This window comes from Myotis daubentonii, chromosome 1 (genome assembly GCF_963259705.1).
Source record: "Myotis daubentonii chromosome 1, mMyoDau2.1, whole genome shotgun sequence".
In the NCBI taxonomy this organism is placed as follows: Eukaryota; Metazoa; Chordata; class Mammalia; order Chiroptera; family Vespertilionidae; genus Myotis; species Myotis daubentonii.
This window is the reverse complement of record NC_081840.1, coordinates 115092512-115114481: the sequence shown is the minus strand read 5'-3', so window position 1 is coordinate 115114481 and position 21970 is coordinate 115092512. Positions and strand designations below refer to the sequence as shown.

The 21970-nt window shown below is 37.6% G+C and overlaps 1 protein-coding gene and 1 pseudogene across 6 annotated transcripts in view; one reads left to right on the top strand and one right to left on the bottom strand.

Moving 5' to 3' along the window:
- The window catches only part of KLHDC1 (kelch domain containing 1), a 59189-nt gene that overhangs the window by 26839 nt on the left and 10380 nt on the right, over positions 1–21970 (top strand). For all 6 annotated transcript variants that reach the window (XM_059658938.1, XM_059658947.1, XM_059658923.1 and 3 more), the window contains 7 exons: positions 133–216; positions 8499–8582; positions 9031–9089; positions 11675–11787; positions 14126–14198; positions 19098–19182; positions 19925–19977. In XM_059658938.1, the coding sequence (XP_059514921.1) occupies positions 133–216; positions 8499–8582; positions 9031–9089; positions 11675–11787; positions 14126–14198; positions 19098–19182; positions 19925–19977 (551 nt within the window). The remainder of the gene's footprint in view (positions 1–132; positions 217–8498; positions 8583–9030; positions 9090–11674; positions 11788–14125; positions 14199–19097; positions 19183–19924; positions 19978–21970) is intronic.
- LOC132228248 (tigger transposable element-derived protein 1-like) lies at positions 3407–5674 on the bottom strand (annotated as a pseudogene).

Genomic DNA, 21970 nt, shown 5'->3' with positions numbered 1-21970 from the left:
AGCTTTATGAATATGGTAACAGCTTTATTTTTGTAAAAGTGTCTATTATTTAACCAGTAAATATTCAATAAAACTATAACAATAATCTAAAAGTTATAAAATCTTTTATATATTAAAAAAATTTTGTTTTAGGAAGAGCAGATATTCTGGGGTTGGCATAATGATGTTCATGTATTTGACACAAAGACACAGAATTGGTTTCAACCAGAAATTAAAGTAAGTAATATAAAATGTTATTTTTATATTTATTGATACATTTAAAATACATTTTTATTAAGTTATTTAGATTTTAATAATTGAGTTTGTAATCACATACACAGGGTTTCTCTTGAGTACTATCACTAATACTATTAATTTTTTATCACATATTTTTTTCCGGATTAGTTAAGGGTTTTCTAGAAAAAGCTTGTAAAGAGGTGCAATCATTATTGTTTACCTACAAGTGTGATGCCCTGATTTAAGGAAAGTCCTTTTCTTTTTTTTCTTTTTTTTAAAAATATATATATTTTATTGATTTTTTTACAGAGAGGAAGGGAGAGGGATAGAGTTAGGAACATCGATGAGAGAGAAACATGGACCAGCTGCCTCCTGCACATCCCCCACTAGGGATGTGCCCACAACCGAGGTACATGCCCTTGACTGGAGTCGAACCCTGGACCCCTGAGTCCGCAGGCCAATGCTCTATCCACTGAGCCAAACCAGTCAGGGCAGGAAGGTTCTTTTAAAAAGTCCTTTTGTAAACCAAGTGCAGGATTTGTAAAAACCCCTGTTTTCTAAACCCTTGAAATCAGGGCTATATGCAATCGTAGCATGGCAAAAATACATTATTAATATTCTTTCATATCCTTGTAAGCAAACAGAAATCCAATTCGTGTAAGCAGCAGTGAATTCTCACAGCTGGGAAGTATGTTATGGAGGAGCTCACACAGTGGAAGAAAGCTGTGGTGATCAGGAACTGGAGCAAGTTACTCAACACCAACACTTTCCATCTCTCTTTGTCTGCTCCTCCCCATTTCTCGTTGTATGTTAGCTTTATTCTGTTTACTGCAGACTGGACGGCTTATTTAGGAGGGATTATGGCCCCGGGCACACAAGCAGTTCTTCCTTTTGGTGCTAGAAAAGGACTCTTAGTTCTAGAAAAGGACATGGTAGAGGGTATCAATTATTGCTGTTGAAGTTGAAAAAACTAAATTTGCATTTTTTGGTTATTTTTTTTCTCTTTATTTTATTTTAGTTCTTTTCCATCACTATTTATCCCCTCTATGCCCTCCTCCACCTCCACCCACCACCTACCTGAATTTGCATTCTAATTGTGTCATGAAAGACCTGTGTGCTTTAGACAAGCCATTTAGTGTGTCATCTGTAAAATGGAAAGTTGGAAATGTTTTCCTTCATGGGGTTTTTGCCTCTGTAAGAGCAATATACTAGTAACAGGGATCTTTGAGTTATTTTCAGTATTTCAAACAACCTAATAAACATTGTGCATTACTTATGCAGTTAGGCACACACATTAATACAAATGTTATTTCTTTGTTTTTGTTTGAAGTTGTGTGAACTCAGTTTATTCAGAAGCTTTGGTTTGCTACTAAATGTATTTTATATGTTAAAAGGAGAAATTCAATATTTATTTCATAATAAATCCTATCTAATAAAAGAGTAATATGCAAATTAATCATCACTCTGACACAAAGATGGCAGTGCCCATAGCCACAAGATGGCAGTGTCCAGTCCTCTCAGCCCTGTTGGAGTCCTCCAATCCTGGGGGACGGCTGCTGAGAGCAGGGCCTGCTTGGCCATCGCCCGTGGTGACCTGGGAGCGGCCAAGCAGGCCCCCCAGACCGCACACAGCAGGGCCTGCTTAGCTGTCGCCGGCACCGACCCGGGAGTGGCCAAGCGGGCGCTGCAGACCACGCACATCAGGGCCTGCTTGGCCATTGCCCGCGGCGACCTGAGAGCGGCCAAGCGGGCCCCGCAGACAGCAGGGAACCATGGGGAGCGGGCCTAAGCTGTCAATAGGACATCCCCTGAGGGCTCCCAGATTGGAGAGGGTGCAGGTCAGGCTGAGGGATCCCCCTGCCCCCTGTGCACGAATTTCGTGCACCGGGCCTCTAGTATATTTATAGTAGAAGAATTATTCCAAATTTCAGATAAGAGATGGGGTAAAAATGACAATATTGTTTTGCTGGAAAGACTGGGAACCACAGCTCAAATGGTTCTCTCTCATTTATGTAAGTATTCTGTAGGTACTATCTGAATTATTTCTTACCATGTTGACTTCAGCACAATTACTAGATAAACCTGAGAAGTCTAGGGAGTTATGATAGTGGATGTAGAGCTTAAGTTTCCTATGCTCACAATTGGTAGCCAATGAGCTGATAATGTAGGGTTCTTTCAGAACTTGGAATGAAATACATACACAAAGACACCCACCAGGAACACATGAAAATTATGCATAAAATTTTTCCTTCAAATCTTATTCATCTACTCATTACACTCTCTCTTTTCCCACCAATCCAAAACTTCTCTGAAGTAAATATCTAATATATTTGTTCAAAGAAAAGTATAGAGACGTATTACCAGTTATTGTGAAGAGTTTTAGGAAGAGATAAAGTACTATTAGTAAAAGCCAAAAAATGAAATTTTTATTGTGGCATTTGAAGCACCAAGAGTTCTGGGGGACAGATTTAATTTTTTAGAGTCTCTGGGATCATCACACTGTGCATTGCTCACTTAATAATATTAACTTTGTGTGTGTATGTGTGCGTGAGAAGGGGGAGTGGAAGGAAGAGGGGAGAAAGAGAATCTTTTAAAATGTCATTTTAAAATCCTTATTTTAAAGCTAAAACTTACACAAAATATTATTTTTGCTAAATAGTCTCAGGCATTTAAGAAAAATGCCTTAAAAAGTAAAGATCTGTGTGAATAAATTTCATTCTCTTTTTAAAAAAATCCTCACCCAAGGATATTTTTGCATTGGTTTTTTTTAGAGAGAGACTGAAAGAGAGAAATATTGATGTGAGAGAAACACATCGATTGGTTGCCTCCTGCACAAGCCCTGACCAGGGCCCGTGTCAGGGAGGAGCCTGCTACTGAGGTATGTGCCCTTGACTAGAATTGAACCTAGGACCCTTTGGTCCACAGGCCAACACTCTAGCCACTGAGCCAAACTGGCTAGGGCAAATAAATTTCATTCTTGAAGAGTATAGTCATACCTCACAGGTATTACAGATTTCAGACCACTGTAATAAAGTGAATATTGTGATAAAGTGACTCACACAAATGTTTTGGTTTCCCAGAGCATCTAAAATTATATTTACACTGTACTGCAGTATATTAAGTGTGCAATAATATTATATCTAAAATACTTTATATCTAAAAAATACCTTAACTAAAAAATACTTTATTGCTAAAAAATGCTAACCTCATGTGAACCTCCAGCAAGTTTTAATCTTTTAGCTGGTGGAGGGTCTTGCCTGGATGTTGATGGCTACTGACTGATCAGGACTGATCAGGTGGTGGGTGCTGAAGGTGAGGTGGCTGTGGTAATTTCTTACAACAAGACAACAGTGAATTTTGCCACATCAATTGACCCATCCTTTCATGAATGATTTCTCTGTAGCATGCAGTGCTGTTTGATAGCATTTTACCCAGAGGAGAACTTATTTTAAAATTGGAGCCAATCCTTTTAAACACTGCTGCTTTATCAGCTGAGTTTATGTAACATTCTAAATGCTTCATTGTCATTTCAGCAGTCTTCATAGTATGTTAACCAGGAGTAGATTCCATCTCAAGAAACCACTTTTCTCATCCATAAGAAGCATCTGCTCATCTGTTAAAGTTTTATCATGAGATTGCAGCAGTTCAGTCACATCTTTAGGCTCCACTTCTAATTCTAGTTCTCTTGCTGTTTCACCACATCTGCAATTACTTCCTCCACTGAAGTCTTGAACCCCTCAAAGTCATCCACGAGGGCTGGAATCAAATTCCTCCAAGCTCTTGTTAATGTTGATGTTTTAACCTCTTCTCATGAATTACAAATGTTCTTAATGGCATCTAGAATGGGGAATCCTTTCCAGAAGGTTTTCAATTTACTTTGCCCAGATTCATCAGAGGAATCACAATATGGCAGCTATAGCTGTATGAAATGTATTTCTTAAATAATTATTCCTTCATGGGCTGCAGAAAGGATGCTGTGTTAGCAGGCATGAAAACAACCTTAATTTCACTGTACATCTCCATCAGAGCTTTTGGGTTACCAGTTGCACTTTCAATGAGCAGTAATATTTTGAAAGGAATCTTTTTTTTTTATGCCACATGAGCTCCTGGCAGCCTAAAGTCAGGAGTAGCTTCCTTTTATTTTTTTAAAAAATATGTTTTTATTGATTTCAGAGAGAAGAAGAGAGAGGGAGAGAGGAATAGAAATATCAGTGATGACAGAGAATCAGCCTCCTGCATGCCCCCTACTGGGAATGGAGCCCACAAGCAGACATGTGCCCTGATGGGCATTGAACTATGACCTCCTGGTTCATGGGTTGGCATCCAACCACTGAATCACACGGGCAGGAATCTTTTTTTCTGAGCAGTAGGTCTCAACAGTAAAATTGGGCTTAAAATAGTCAGTAAACAATATTGTAAACAGATGTGCTGTCACCCAGTCTTTGTTGTTCCATTTATACAGCACAGGCAGAGTAGATTTAGCATAATTCTTAAGGGTCTTAGGATTTTCAGATAGTCTGCAAGTATTGATTACAGTTTAAAGTCACCAGCTGCATTTAGCCTGTCCTTCGAAGCTTTGCAGCCAGGTATTGACTTTTCTCTAGCTAGGAAAGTCCTAGATGGCATCTCCTTCTGATATAAAACTGTTTTGTCTACATTGAAAATATATTGTTTAGAATAGCCACCTTCATTAAATATCTTAGCTAGATTTTCTAGATAACTTGCTGCAACTTCTACATCAGCATTTACTGCTACACCTTGCACTTTTATGTTTTGGAGATGGCTTTTTCCCCCTTAAGCCTCACAAATCAACCACCGCCAGCCTTAAATTTTTCTTCTGCAACTTCCTCACTTCTTTCAGCTTTCATAGAATTGAAGAGAGTTAGGGCCTTGCTCTGTATCAGGCTTTGGCTTACGGGATGTTTGGTCTGCTTTGATCCTATCTCTAGATCACTAAAACTTCCTGAATATCAGCAATAAGAACGTCTCACTTTCTGATCATTGATGTGTTTACTGGAGTAGCTCTTTCAATTTCCTTCAAGAACTTTTCATTTTCTTTTCTTTTTTTAAATATATTTTTATTGATTTCTGAGAGGAAGGGAGAGGTAGAAACATCAATGATGAGAGAATCATTGATCAGCTGCTTCTTGCATGCCCCCTACTGGGGATCGATCCCACAACCTGAGCATGTGCCCTTGACCAGAGTCGAACCAAGGACCCTTCAATCTGCAGGCCGACACTCTATCCACTGAGCAAACCGGCTAGGGCAAGAACTTTTCATTTTCATTCACATCTTGGCTAACTGTTTGGTACAAGAAGCCTAGCTTTCAGCTTCTCTCAGCTTTCAATCTATCTCCACTTTTGACATGCCTTATTCACTAAGCTGAATCATTTGTAGCTTTTGATTTAAAGTGAGAGGCATGTGACACTTGTTTTCACTTGAGCACTTAGAGGCCATTCTCGGGTTCCTAATTGGCCTAATTTCAATATTGTTGTGTCTTAGGTAATAGGAAGGCCTGAGGAGAAGGACAAAGATGGGTAATGGCCAGTTGGAGCAACAGTGAGAACACACACAACATTTATCTGTTAAGTTTGCTGTCTTACATGGATGCTTTTCTTGGCACCCCCAAAACAATTACAACAGTAACATCAAAGATCACTGATCACAGGTCACCATTAGAAATCCTATCTAATAATAGACAAACATGGTAATTGTCCATACGTTTGCTACGCCTCCCATTGGCTAATCAGCATGATATGCAAATTAACCGCCAACAAAGATGGTGGCTAATTTGCATACTGCAGGCAGGTTGAGACAGCGTCATCCCACCTGCCCTGCCACCATCGGGGCCTGTTATCTGTGACCCCGTGCAGCTGGTGTCCTGTGTGCAACCCAACCCGGGACAGCTGGGTGGGGCAGTAGCGATCTGCCGGCCCGCCCGGGTGTCCCGTGTGTGACCTGACCCGAGCGGTCGGACAGGGCAGTGAAGGCTTGAAGGCGGCTTCAGCCGGAGTGAAGGCCTGGGTCCCGGGTGCCGGAGGAAAACCGGTGCCGGAAGCCAGGGTAAAGGAAAGCCTATTGCACGAATCTTTATAATAATAACTAGAGGCTCGGTGCACAAAAATTTGTGCACTGGGGGTGGGGGTCCCCTCAGCCCGGCCTGTGCCCTCTCACAGTCTGGGACCCCTCGGGGAATGACCCCCTGCTGGCTTAGGCCTGCTCCCCAGGGGATTGGGCCTAAGATGGCAATCAGACATCCCTCTGGCAGCCCGGCAGCCCTCGGGGGATGTCCACTTGCCAGCGGGGAGCAGACCTAAGCTGCAGTCAAACATCCTTAGCGCTGCTGAGGAGGCAGGAGAGGCTCCCACCACCACCACTGTACTGGCAGCCATCAGCCTGGCTTGTGGCTAAGCAGAGCTCCCCCTGTGGGAGCACACTGACCACCAGAGGGCAGCTCCTGCATTGAGTGTCTGCCCCCTGGTGGTCAGTGTGTGTCATAGTGACCAGCCATTCCCAGTCCTTCTGCTGTTAGGGTCAGTTTGCATATTACCCTGTTACTATATAGGATAGAGGCCTGGTGTATGGGTGGGGGGCGGCTGGTTTGGCCTGAAGGGTGTCCCGGATCAGGGTGGGGGTCCCGCTTGGGTGCCTGGCCAGCCTGGGTGAGGGGATGATGGCTGTTTGCAGCTGGCCACACCCCCTTCAGGGTGGGGGTCCCCACTGGGGTGCCTGGCCAGTCTGGGTGAGGGGCTGAGGGCCATTTTCAGGCTGGCCAGTGACTGAAGCTCCCAGCCTCTCCTTTTTTCTTTTTCTTTTTTATTCTGGGATTTATTTACCTTCTATAATTGAAACACTGTTGCCTTCACTGGCGCTCCCAGCTCTGAGGCCACGGACTGCTGAAAGCAGGTATCTGGGGTGTGTTTGGCTTCTAAATTGAAACTTTGTTGCTTTTGGAGCTGTTGCTTTTGGAGCTCAGAGCCGGGCCGTGGCAGGCGGGGAACCTTGGCTTCCTCCATCACTGGAGCAAGCAAGCCTCCTGCTCGCCTCAGCTGCGTGGCTGCCGGCCGCCATCTTAGTTGGCAGTTAATTTGCATATCTCGCTGATTAGCCAATGGGAAGCGTAGTGGAGGTACGGTTAATTACCCTTTTTGCCTTTTATTAGGTATGATAATAAATAATAAATATAATAAAAAGAGTTTGAAATATTTTGAGACTTACCAAAATGTGACACAGACACGAAGTGAGCAAATTCTGTTGGAAAAATGGCATTGATGGACTTGCTTGATGCAGAGTTTCCACAAACCTTCAATTTATAAAAAAACGCAATATCTACAAAGCACAATAAGGTGAAGCACAATAAAACCAGGTATCTTACTATTTAGAGCAGTAATTTTCAACCTTTTTCATTTCATGGCATGCATGAACTAATTACTAAAATTCTGCAACACACCATATATATATTTTTTGCTAATCTTACAAAAAAATTTCATATAATTTTGATCCATTCACACCAGACATCTATTGTTGTGGCGACTGTTGTCATTTTCTCATTGATTTTTAGAGAGAGAGTAGAGGGAGGCAAGGAGCAGGGGAGAGAGAGAGAAACATCAATGTAAGAGAGACACATCAATTGGTTGCCTCCCGCACGTGCCCCAACCAGGGTTGGGATCAAACATGCAACCTCAGGTATGTGCACTTGACTGGGAATCAAATCCACCATCCTTTGGTGTGTGGGCCAGTGCTCTAACCACTGAACAACAGCTGTTGTCATTTTTTAAAAAAAACAATCCTTTTTTAAAAAAGTATATATTTTTAAAATACATTTTTATTGATTTTAGAGAAGAAGGAAGAGGGAGAGAGAGAGAATCATTGATTGGCTGCCTCCTGTAAGCCCTACACTGGGATCAAGCTTGCAACCCAGGTATGTGCCTTGACCAGAATCGAACCCAGGACCCTTCAGTCCACAGGCTGATGCTCTCTCCACTGAGCCGAACCAGCTAGGGTGTCAGTGTTTTAATTTCATAATTTAAGAAAGAAGAGGTCAGTGTCCCTGGCTAAAAAGTCAGGTATTGCATGTTTTAAAAATTCTTGTGGTACAGCAGTGTGCCTGCTGCGGCACAGCGGTTGAAAATCACTGAGTTAGAGTGGAATTCACATTAGGCTTTCTAATGGAATTACATAGGTAATGGTAGCTTAGCAGTCAAGTATTTTTCATGCTAAGCATAAGAATGTGATTTCACAAGTTTCAAGTTTTGCACTGTTTTCTGGTCTCTGCTTGCAGGGTGGAGTCCCACCACAGCCACGAGCCGCACATGCCTGTGCAGTTCTTGGAAATAAGGGCTATATCTTTGGTGGACGTGTTTTGGTTAGTATAATCTTTTTATGTGTGATGCTTCTTATAAAAACATATCCTCTGAATTTATAGAACAACTGAACATTAAAAAAATCTAGAAATAATAGTGTCCTTCAATAACTTTTATCTTCTGTTCCCAAACAGACCATACATGAATCATCACAGATAAATCACATTTTAATGAGGAGAATCCTTCACTTTAGTGTATTATTAGAAAAGTTTCATTTCTTATCATCTAAATCCTGTTAATTTAAACTCATTTCTTCCTTTCCCCCTTGACACATTAATTTGATAGCTCTATGTTAACTTTATTAGTGCTAAGCATTGTTTCCCAATATATAAACTTATGATCTTAAGTAAAATAGAGATAATCTACTTTTAATAAAAACTACTTTAAAAACAAAATTTTAGCTTATGGAAGATGTAAAACACTGACCAGTTTAACACACTTTTATTTTAGCAAACTAGGATGAATGATTTGCACTATCTAAACTTAGATACCTGGATTTGGTCTGGAAGGTAAGTATGAAATGTGTTTGTTTTTACCTATAGGCATTTCTGTGTGTGTCTGTATATGTGTGTGCACCATAATCCAAATTGGGGTCTCTAAAACTGAATTATTATATTTTTCTCTTCAGATAATATGTCTAAGCAAAGAATATATAGCTTAGTGTTTGTTTTTTAACCCAACTATATAAAACATGAGAATACTAGCAGTTGAAAATTGATTATATAAAAGTACTGGTTTTATATACTCTGTTCTTTAGGACTGGTCAGTAGAAGAAATAAAGGAACAGTTGAATAGGGTCATCACAGGTGAACAGATAATGGAGTGGATAAAAGTCAGATTTTATTTATGGCTCATAATCTATATTTAGCAATAGAATAAATATGTTTAGCTATCAATTCATCTATTCATGTAATGAGATGAACTCAGAGCTATATATTATTTCAAAGTATAAATGCTATAAAAAATGAAACTACAAGAGTATAAAAAAAGCAGATTATCTATAAAATCTTGCCATGGAGAAGGCTTTTCTAAAAATGATATAATCTCAAAATTCATAAATTAAAAGATAGGTTGATAAAACTACTTAAGAATTAATTATTTCTGTGTTAAAAAATATACCACAAAAGTTAAAAGGCAGATTGGCAAATGCAAACAAAAAATAAGTTAGAAGTAATATTTATAGTATTTCTTTTTGATGTTTTTTTGAATTCCATAGTATTTTTTATTTTGAATTTTTCTTTTTAATTTTTTTATTTTTTGAATTACACTGTACATTTAATATTATTTTGTATTAGTGTCATGTGTTCAGCATAGTGGTGAGACAGTCATATACTTTATATAATATTTGTAGTATTTCTAACAGAGTGGGCTGAGATCTGCAAGAACTAAGTCAGTAAAAAAAAAAAAAAAAAGACAAATACTCCAGTAAGAAAGTGGGCAAAGAACATGAATGAGCAACTCAAAAAAAACATATAAATAGGCAAAATTATTTTTAAAAAATGTTCAACTTCATAGAATATTAAAGAAATGGTAATACTAATAAAACTAGTTTTCACTATCAGATAAAAATAACTACAAATGACCAATGTGTGCCAGGTTGTAACAACATAATTAGAAGATGTATAAATTGGTACAGTTTTCCTGGAGGGTAGTCTGGCAATATGTTTAAAATAGAAAATGGAATTTCTACTTTGATCCAGAATTTCTCTGAAGACAATAATTGGACAAGTATATTTATGGGCGTGTGCATACACAAAAATGTTTATTGCAACATTATTTATGAAAACAAAAACTTGAGATCAACCTTCATGCTCATAATGGGGATTGTTTAAATCATAATACATCTGCCCAAAGGACTGCCATGCTTCCATTAGCAAAGGAATCTACTTCATGGAAATAATCTATAACGTTCTAGTAAAGTGAAAAAAATTACAGAATGGAACATATCCCATCTATAATTTTTTAAAATATATTTTTATTGATTTCAGAGAGGAAGGGAGAGGAATATATATATATATATATACATATATATATACATATATATATATATATATATATATAGAGAGAGAGAGAGAGAGAGAGAGAGAGAGAGAGAGAGAGAGAGGAGAGAGAGAGGGAGAGAGAGAGAGAGAGAGAGATATCAAACGATGAAAGAGAATCATTGATTGGCTGCCTCCCACAATCTGGGCATGTGCCCTGATTGGGAATTGAACCGAGTCCTCCTGGTTCAGAGGTCGATGCTCAGTCACTGAGCCACTCCAGCTGGGCTCCATTTATAATTTTTAATAAATATTTATATGCACATTAAAATCCAGACACATATATACCAAATTATTGTTTCTTATTGCTGGAAAACAGGATTATATAAAACATTAAATATTTTTGTGGTTGTTGAATGTTTTCAAATAAAAATGCTTTTTGTAGTAAATAAAAACAATAAATAAAAATATTTCCAGTTTTGAGTAAAGCAAATAACATCTTCTACAAATGGCCCATGTTCTTCTGGAGCATTCCAGAATGCTGGAGAATGGTGCCTTCTCACCTCCTAAATTAGTTAAACTTGTGTGCTTATGTTTTTACTTCTGTTTCTATTTTTTAAGGAATAAACAGTATTTGTTTGTAACCTTTAGTAGAGTTTTTTTCCTCGATCTGGAATGGCTTGCATGCTTTTGTTTTGAAGCTAGAGTAAAGAGAATGCTTTGGGAAAGTCTACAACAAATAGACCAAGTAAAAACAACAATAAAAGCCCATAATACCATTGAGGAAATCTGCTGAAAACACAAAATTAAACATGAAACAACAGTTAAAGGTTATAGCCATGAAAATAATTATGTTGAAACACTTGAGGAAGTTGTATTGATTAACCAACAAGAATGATGCTGAGTATGCATTGTGAATGAACTGGGAATTAATTTTTAATCTGTGTTCTATGACCAGGTAGAATAGACACTACGTGAAAAGGTTGTTTAAACTCACCAAATAATTTTTAAAAATTTTAAATTAGTGAGAGCAGTTTTTCCCTTTAAGATTATTGAAAACCATTTATTTTAACTAACACAGCACCTAGATTTTTATATTTATATTTTTGCCACAGGATTCCTATTAATGGAGAAAGCCCTAAACATCGATCATGGCATACTCTAACACCAATAGCTGATGATAAGCTTTTCTTATTTGGTGGACTAAGTGCGGACAATATTCCATTAAGTAAGTGAATCATGTGTAGCCTACAGTTTTTATTTTTTTTTTCCTAAGTTGTATTTTATACTTAAGGTATAGTCCTCTTTTTCTGATTTTATGCTTTACCTTTATTTTATCCCTCACTATATGCTCGCACTGAGCATTGGAACTGGAAGACCCCTTTGCTTCTGTGGCCTGGGCTCTCAATGTTCTCCTGTTCCTAGGTGTAGAGAGAAGGAAGGGTGGTTGAACCTAGGTGAATTAAAGCCCCTTTCAACTATAGTAGCCTATGATTCTATCTCCTCCTGATTTTTCATCCAGATGCTTATACTGTAGGCTGGAATGGAGATTAGAAGAGCAGCCTTTCCAGAATGCTCTGGAAATATAAGGTGGGAAGGCCTGTTGCTTCTTTCTTTGTTCCCAAACTATAAAGGAAAGTGATTAGCTAAAATTTTTAAAACTCCTGTCACTGCTGATCCCAAAGGTTTTGAAATGCAGTTTTTCTTTCCGCAGTAAAATTATGCCATCAGGATAGACCAAGAATATCCATTTCTTAGTTTGACATGCTAAATGTTGTGTACTAGTATTTTCTTAACTCAAAAGTTTTCTATGGCTAGAGATGTTTTCGTTAAGATAACTTATATACAATGAAAACAATTTCTATAATCTTATATAGGATTTGGAAAAAACTATATATTTTTAAAAAAATTTATTGAGCATCAGCTGTGTATATTGCAGTCTGCTGGCCAACAAACTCCAGAGGTTGATTGGAAACAGCAGTTCCTAGTAGGGGGTGTTAACTGTTGCAGAATATTATGCTTCTTCAGTTTTTGGCTGGAATCGAACCTGGGACCCTTCAGTCCGCAGACTGACGCTCTATCCATTGGGCCAAACCAACCAGGGCATTCTTCAGTTTTTGGACATTTTAATTAAAAGAGATTTGGAATCTTCCCTACCCAGGTTGGCTCAGTGGATAGAGCATTGGCCCATGGACTGAAGGGTCCCAGATTCGATTCCGATCAAGGGCGTGTATCTTGGTTGCAGGCCCTGGTCAGGGCACGTGTGGGAGGCAACCAACCAATCTATGTGACTCTCTCACGTCAGTGTTTTCTCTCTCTGTCTCTCCCTCTCCCTTCCACTCTTTCTAAAACAATCAATGAAAAAATATCCTTGGGTGAGGATTAACAAAAAAAAAAAAAGAAAAAAAGAAAGATTTGGAATCTAATAAAAAAGCTAACATTTACCCATTTCAGTAGAGGTTGTTTAATATCATATCTTCATGAGCCATTAGTGTTTTTACTTTCTTTTTTAAAAATATGTTTTTATTGATTTTAGAGAAAGAGGAAGGGAGAAGATAGAGAGATAGAAACATCAATGAAAGAGAAACATTGATTGGCTGCCTCCTGCATGCCCCTCACTGGGGATAGAGCTGCAACCCAGGCATGTGCCCAACTGAGAATTGAACCGGTGAACTCTTGGTTCCTGTGTTGACGCTTAACCATTGAGCCATACTTGCTGGGCAGCATTATTGTGTTTAACTCCTATGTGCTGGTTTTTGGTCTTTGACCTATGGGGAATTAAGTGTCCTAATTCTTTAAAAAGTGTTTTTTTATTTTAAATTAACTTATTTTGCAATTATATTTGATATACACTATTATATTAGTTTCAAGTATAGAAAAAGTGATCACCCTGATAAGTATAGTACCCATCTGTAAATGCCCTAACTCTTAGTCCAGTCAATTTCCTCCTTTATAGATTCAGCTTAAGATGTGGTCATATGTGTCTTACATAATACTAAGAAATAATTTTTAGTTTTGTTGACTGTGATAATGGCATTGTAGTTATGTGACAAAGCTGTTGTAGGTATGTAAACAAAATCAATTTTTTTTTTTATTGCTTAAAGTATTACAAAGGGTATTACATATGTATCCATTTTATCCCCCCGCCCTAGACAGTCCCCTAGCCTCCCCTATCACCCAGTGTCTTATGTCCATTGGTTATGCTTATATGCATGCATACAAGTCCTTTAGTTGCAAAATCAATTTTTTTAAAGTAATGCTTACTGAAGTATGTATGGGGAAAATAATCAAAGATTTAGAATTTGCTTTAGAATAACTGAAAAACAACAATAATAAAAAGAAATAAATGGAGCACATATGACAAAATCTGGATAGTTGTTGAGTCTGGAATATGTGTGGGTTCATTGTTATGTTTACTCTACTTCTGTATATCTCTGAAAATTTTTATGAGAAAATATGCATACCCATTAGATAGCTGCATAAATGTAGCATGATAAATTTGGATAAAAATTAAAATTTTATTCCAAAGACCTAATCTTAATTTTTGAACTGTCACAATATTGCAGGTGATGGTTGGATTCATAATGTCATAACAAATTGTTGGAAACAACTGACATATTTACCTAAAACAAGACCCAGGTAAGTTTAGAAGTTGATAAATAGTAAAATAGTTAAGAATTTTTAAAGTATTAAAATATAGCACTGAATTTATAGTGTTTGCCATTAAAACCATAAATCACCAGGAAGGATGTCTTTCAAATAAGCTTGATATTACCTAAATAATTTAATTATCATTTAAATGATATCTGATTGTTAGAAATTATCTATTCAGTTTCTACCCATATTTGCATATTTGAAACTATTATTCTTTTAGGTAAATGCATAATCTTGCCTGATAAATACGAAAAGGCTTACGAAATTGAAAGTATATAATGTTACTATTTTTAGTAAGTAGACAAGAATGAGGATGGCTTTAGCAATAGTTACTTGTTGATGGAAGAGGTTGAGAGCAACTTAATGGGGAATTTGCTTTTATGTTGATCAAGTAGATGGCAGGTTATTATTTTTCTGTATTAAACTATCTTAATGTTTATTAATGTGAATTTTTTAAAAAACATGTTAGTTATTTGTGGTATGTTATAGAGTATAATTTTCTACAAAAAATTGTAGAAACAATATACTATTATTAGACTACAAAGAAAACCACATTAATACTATAATGCTTTTTAAAAAAATAAGTTTTTATTGATATTTAGAGAGAGAGAGAGGAGGGGAGAGGGATAGAGAGATAAAAACATCAATCAGCTGCCTCCTGCAACCTGGGCATGTGCCCTGACCAGGAATCAAACGGGTGACCTCTTGTTTCATGGGCCAATGCTCAGCCACTGAGCCACATTGGCCAGACACCACTGTCATTCTTATTTTTTTCTAATTTGATTGATGGTATAATAAAGATATATTCATAGGAAATTCAAATTTAGCACATTATAATTATTATAGTTAGTAATAGATTTTATTCTTTTTCATGCCATGTTTTTCAGTTTTTTTACTATAGATTATTTATACTAATGTGAAGTCAACTTAATGACATGCATTTCAGTAATTTAATATATAACAAGTAACTTGAGAAAGAGACCTTAAAATATTTAATATATCTCATTTTATATCTCTATGATAATATGCATAATATATTTAGTTTATCATAATTATATATATGATTCTTATATTTTTATATATAAAAATTCATTGGAATATATTACTTTAGCAATTCTGGATCTTTTGTAATGTGTATTTTAACTTAAAGAGTTTTATATTAAGATATAAGAGCTCAGAATTCTAGTCCTTGCTCAGCTACTAGTTAGCATTTTGGCTTTGGGAAAGTCACTTACGAAACTGAGCTTCATTTTCTTCATCTGTGAAATGAGGGACTGGGACTAGATAAGCTCTTTGTTCTCTTCCATTTGCTTGATTATATGAATGCATTAATTATAGACTAAAGTGGTAGAAAGAATGTTTAATTTTTAAATTGCTATTTTATATTTAAATCCTTAATGATTAAAGTAATACAACTATGATCAATAATATACTAGTTAGAACTGAGCTATGTAAAGAGATTTTTTTTAATTCAGCTATGTGTCATGTAAATAATATGCTTTATTAGCATGTTTAGGTGATAAGTTTAGAGCAGCTGTGAGAGGACAGAAACTGTCAGTCTGTAGAAAAACATCAGGTTGCAAGCTAGATGTCACCAAAATCCAGGCAGGAAAGGCTTTCCAGTGTTCTCCGATGCTGCAGTCCAGGCCAGAGTTTCCATAAGGCAGATAAGACAGAGGCAGAGCTATCTTCAGGTATGAGGTGAGGAGGAGAACAGGTGGGATACAGTTTAGTGTAAGGAGAACATATATGTGTGTATATACTAATTTTTTTTATAAAAGTGAGAATGTACTTAACATCTATGTGCATTTTGTGCAAACTTTTCCAAGCTATAATTTGAAATGTAAGCTGCCCAATTCTCCTCTTGTAATTCTACAGCAGGTTTCTCAACCTCAGCACTATTGACATTTTGGACCAAAATATTTATTTTGAGAGGCGTCCTAGGCATTGGAGGATGTTTAACAGCATCTGGCCTCTACCCACAAGATGCCAGTAGTACTGCCCCCACCCAACCTGGAGTTATGATGACCCAAAATATCTCCATATATTGTCAGATGTCCCTATGGGGACAGAATTGCCACTGGTTGAGACCCTACAGTGTTGCACTCTCTTCTACAGGTCTCACCTTAGACAAAATGATGCTTGGTTGAGAAGCCACCTATCTAGCCATATCTGATCCTCTGTATAGATAGCTGTCAGCAAAGAACTTTCTTAAATGTCTAAAAGATGTCTAACTAGGAGTTGGTCTTCAGAGCCGTAGGTACTGTTGTATCCATGAGCATTGCCAAGGTTATGTGACCTTCTCTCCAGTAAGTTAGGCTATTCTCTCCCACATGTGAGGACTTCGTCATATTCTGTCTCCTTTACTCAGTCTTTCTCCCCGTCCCCTTCTCTGACTTCACAACATAATCTGGGTGTTACGGATGATTTATATCAAAGCATGGTCCAACATACAAGTTGGAGAATTGGGCAGAGTATTTCCCAAACAAAGTCTCTACTGACTCAGTTCTATCCTGGGTCCCCGGTGCTTTTGTCATTGCTTGTGTCATGATTGTTTGAGGAAAGGGATTGGTTTAACAAATTGTGCATCATCCCACTGTTTGCACTTGTGGAAGTTAAGTAAAAGGATTAATGTGCTAAAAATAAGTTATGTGATAATAAAATAAGTAATTAATATAATTGTAGAATCTGTTGCATCAGCAATTTGGTGTGTTAAGAGAAGTAATCAAAGTACTCTCAAAATCAAAGCAATGACTTTATAAACCCTCAATTTATTTTTAAAATTGATAAATTTATGTGTACTTTTTCTCTGAGAGTTTGAGCCCCGAGAAATATTGAACTTTTTAAAACCATGAAACGATTCTTGGTAAATACTGTGAAACTGAAGATGGATATGAGCTATCACACCATTTTAAAAAACACATTAGATGCTCCACTCCTCGATGAATGATTTGTTTATTTAATTACTGAATAAATTATGCTGGCATTTTGTGTTTGCTTTTGTTAATCAAAAGTTTTTGGTCTACTACTGGATGCAGAACACCATAGTGGGCATTTTGAAAGAGAAGCATAAAATTCAATTACCCAAATTCCAGTGATGTGCTGGTAAACAGTTTACACTGCTTCCCATAAAAACAAACCAGAGAAAGCCCTAATTTGTAGCATTTGCTGATTTCCACCATGGCCATTTCAAGCTATCAGCGTGTCACTGAACAGGGAGCTGGATAGCGATGTGCCCAGCTGGCTTTAACGAGCCGACAAACCAGCTCCAGCACGCTGTGGTGGCAACATCTGGCCTTAAGGATCTTAGAGTTTTTGTGGGGAGGTAAAGACACATACATCAACCAAAGCAGTATATAGAGGAGTTTATCTTCAAATGTAAGATAGATTATAAAATGAGCACAAAATGTTGACAGATGCGGAATAGAGAGGGTGACAGAGCCAGTTTGGGTTGCATTTGGGAATTTTGAGTCTTTTTTTTAAGGCCCCGAGAGAGTGACTTCTCATTCTAGACTAGGAAATCGGGTGAACAAAAGCCTAGAGACATCTAAGCTTCACTCTTAGGGACGCAAGTAGATGAAGTTGGCTGAAGAGAAGGTTCATTTGGGGAGAGGCAAGAGTTAGTTTTATAGGAAAAAGAAATAGCTGTTGGTCATAAATATTAGGAGAAGAAAAATGGCACAGGTGCTTCTTGATCAGGAAATGTCATCTTTAAAAATATTAAATAGCAGCTATATAGTGAGAAAGATTGGAGGCAGAAAAAAGAGGAACATGTATGGTATTCTGTACCCAGAGTGATAGTGTGACAATGTAAATGAAAAGAAAATGCCAAATTGGATTTGTCAGATGATGGGGGCAGAGAGAGCAGGAAAGAAAGAGTCAAAAATGATGAGGGCAGTAAGATGGCAGATAGTAAGAAAAAGAATGGGAAAGGCGGCTATTTCTGTTGGTCAGTTCATTTTTATTTTTATTTTTTTAAATACATTTTTATTGATTTCACAGGGGAAGGGAGAGGGAGAGAGAGATTGAAACATCAATGATGAGAAAAAATCATCAATTGGCTGCCTCCTGCATGCCCCCTTCTGGGGATTGAGTCTGCAACCCAGGCATATGCCCTGACTGGGAATTGAACTGGTGACCTCTTGGTTTCTGGATCAATGCTCAGCCACTGAGCCACACCCAGCTATATTTTTTAAATTATTTCATTTTGTGACTAAAATATTTCAATACCTATGTGATAAAGAGATTAGAAAAAGATTGGGGGATTTAATGGGAAAGAGTTATTGGGGGTCATCCCTTTAATTGAAATTATATGATTTAATGAACTCTAGAATCGAATCCTCTGATGATTCTAGAGCAGTGGTTAGCAAACCGCGGCTCGCTAGCCACATGCGGCTCTTTGGCCCCTTGAGTGTGGCTCTTCCACAAAATACCACGTGCGGGCGCGCACGTACAGTGTGATTGAAACTTCGTGGCCCATGCGCAGAAGTCGGTTTTTGGAAAGGAGATAGACGAAACAAGTATACAAGACGAGTGTGGATGGGAGAGTTGGAAGGGGTCGACCTCAGCAAACGTACCAGATTGAGGACGTTTTTAGCAAAGGCCAGCTTAGGAGTACCCTAATTAAGTTAATAACAATGTACCTACCTAGATAGTTTAAGTTTTAAAAATTTGGCTCTCAAAAGAAATGTCAATCGTTGTACTGTTGATATTTGGCTCTGTTGACTAATGAGTTTGCCAACCACTGTTCTAGAGGAATGTTTAAAATCTATCCTCTTTTGAAAGAGATTACATTTTAGAGTGTGCAATTGAAAATTGATTAATATGTGATATACAGCTTCTTCCTTGGTAGTATTTCACTCTATTTATACTTCTCAATCATAGGTTATGGCACACAGCCTGTTTGGGAAAAGAAAATGAAATAATGGTATTTGGTGGGAGCAAAGATGATTTACTTTCCTTGGATACAGTAAGAAAATTTCCTATCTAAATATTTCCTCTGAGTAATTGTGTTAGTCACCCTAAATGGTTATTCAATTATGCGCATCTCTCACATTGCAAAATATGGAAGGCATGAAATGGGCCTCTGTGGTGTGACTAATCTTCAGAATAAGTGGCTGTGGAGAAGCAGTTAGGATATTGTTGGTTTACAAATCAAAATAGGGCTATTAACTTCATTAATCAAATTATTAAGAAGAGCTTTTATAATTTTATGGAATTAAAATACTTGTAAGTAATATTTGATACATATGAATATATAATGTATATTAGTACTTAGTGTAGTAAGTACTCATGAAATTTTCTACCTAGCACAGTGGTTCTCAACCTGTGGGTCACGACCCCTTTGGGGGTCGAATGACCCTTTCACAGGGGTCGCCTAAGACCATCGGAAAACGCATTATAATTACATATTGTATTTGTGATTAATCACTATGCTTTAATTATGTTCAATTTGTAACAATGAAAATACATCCTGCATATCAGATATTTACATTACGATTCATAACAGTAGCAAAACTACAGTTATGAAGTAGCAACGAAAATAATTTTATGGTTGGGGGTCACCACAACATGAGGAACTGTATTAAAGGGTCGCGGCATTAGGAAGGTTGAGAACCACTGGCCCAGCAATAACTAGAATATCATCATGTTAGCTTTTAATGCAGTTATTTTTATCAAAAACCTTGATAACTTCTTTTTATGTTGATTAGGGTCACTGTAATGATTTGTTGATCTTTCAAACACAGCCTTATTCACTACTCAGGTAAGCAATTTTATTTTTCATATATGCTATTAATATATGATAATTCCTTCCTCATTTTGGGAAAGCTTTGTAATATTTTTTCCCCTAACAATCACCCAAGGATATGCTATTATTGATTTTTAGAGAGAGAGGAAGGGAGGGAGGGAGAAAGAGAGAGAGAAACATCTGCGTGAGAGAGAAACATCTGCGTGAGAGAGAAATATCAATTCGTTGCTTCCCGTATGCACCCCGACCTGGGATCAAACCGCAACCTTTGGTATTTGGGATGATGCTCCAGAGCAGCTTTGTAATATTTTTCAGGTAGCTTATGACTTGAATTTAAGAAAATGTCTAAATTGCCCTAACAATAGCCATGGCTGGTTTTGCTCAATGGTTAGAGTGTCAGCCTGTGGACTGAAGGGACTCAGGTTTGAATCCCAGTCAAGGGCACCCTTCCTAGGTTGCAGGTTCCCCAGTCCTGGTGGGGGCTTGTGCGGGAGGGTGCAAGAGGCAACCAATCGATGTGTCTCTCACCTCGATGTTTCTCTCTCTCCTCCTCATCCTCTTCCTCGTCCTCCTCCTCCCCCCTTTCCACTTTCTCTAGAAATCAATGGAAAAAAATATCCTCGGGTCAGGATTAAAAGAAAAATTTGTCCTAAGAGTATAATCAAATTTGTAATGATGAACCAACCATACACCAATGTTATTTTTAAAACTTAAAATACACAGTATAGTCATATTTTTGCTTAGCTTGTAAAATTGCATTTAGTTCATATGGGAATATTAAACATACTGTATTTCCTTGATTCTAAGCCTGATTTAACTTCTCTGAACTCAGAGTGTAAACACACATAGATGCATTTAATTTAGTAGAATGTTTTTTATAATCCCAAAGCTGTTATTAAATTGGTGCTGTGACTTATAGTGTCTTAGCTCATGTACTTCTGCTTTAAAAGGAGTAAATACAAAGTTTAGTGAGAGGATTGTGGAAGAAGACCCTATTTCTGCCTGAGAGAGTTGGGAGGAAGGATTTGAGTGAAGTAAAAGTTGCCCAGTGAAGAACTGTAGGTTTTTTTGCAGTAGGAATAACATGGGTGAAGGCGAGAGAGAGAGAGAGAGAGAGAGAGAGAGAAAGAGAAAGAGGGCATGCTGTATGTCAAGGACTGTACTGTCACTTCCAGACGTTCTACAGCTTGAACCACTTGAACACCAATGGACTAGCTTAAACCGGACCCTCCTACAGTCTTTCGTAGCTGCTCGTTCCGTTAGTGAGTGTTTCCCGCACTTGCTGCACATTACACTCTCATGTGGAACTTTAAAACACATTGATGCCTGTGTTCCACTCCCACAGCTTGTGGTTTCACTGGGCTGGGGTGTAGCGTGGACTTCAGAATATTTGAAAGATCCCAAGGTAATGCTATTGTTCAGGCAAAGTTTTGAAATAGATACTGTAATGATTTTATACTGCAGAGTATTGTTACTTAACTTTTACCATGAACATAACTGCTTTCCCTAAGTAGATTGCAAGTTCCTTATATCCAGGTATCAAGAAGTACAATATTCAAGTGCCTACCATAAGACGGCATGGTGCTATGAAACAAAGTCACAACCTTCCCGGTAAATTGCTGATAATATAGAAGGCAGGCATTCAAACAACTATAGTAGAAAAAGGGGAAGGGGGGGGAACCCAAAAAATGCATTTTTAAAGATTGAAGGGAAGCCATACAATTTTTATTTTCCCCCATCCATTTTATTTATTTTGTACATATTTGTAAGAGGAATGGAAGATAGGAAGAAGTGGTGATAAGTAGTTATAGAAGATGTAACAACAAGGAGTTTGGCTGTAAACTTTCTGTAGTACTGAAAGTTACTATTTGTCCCAGATTTTTCAGGGAAGTTATTGTCTCAAATATCTTATTACATTGAAGTTTATTTTTCCTGTTTAAGCCTGAAAAATATGATCACTGTAAGCATATTTCTATTTATTAAATAATAAAGTGAATTATTTTGGGAA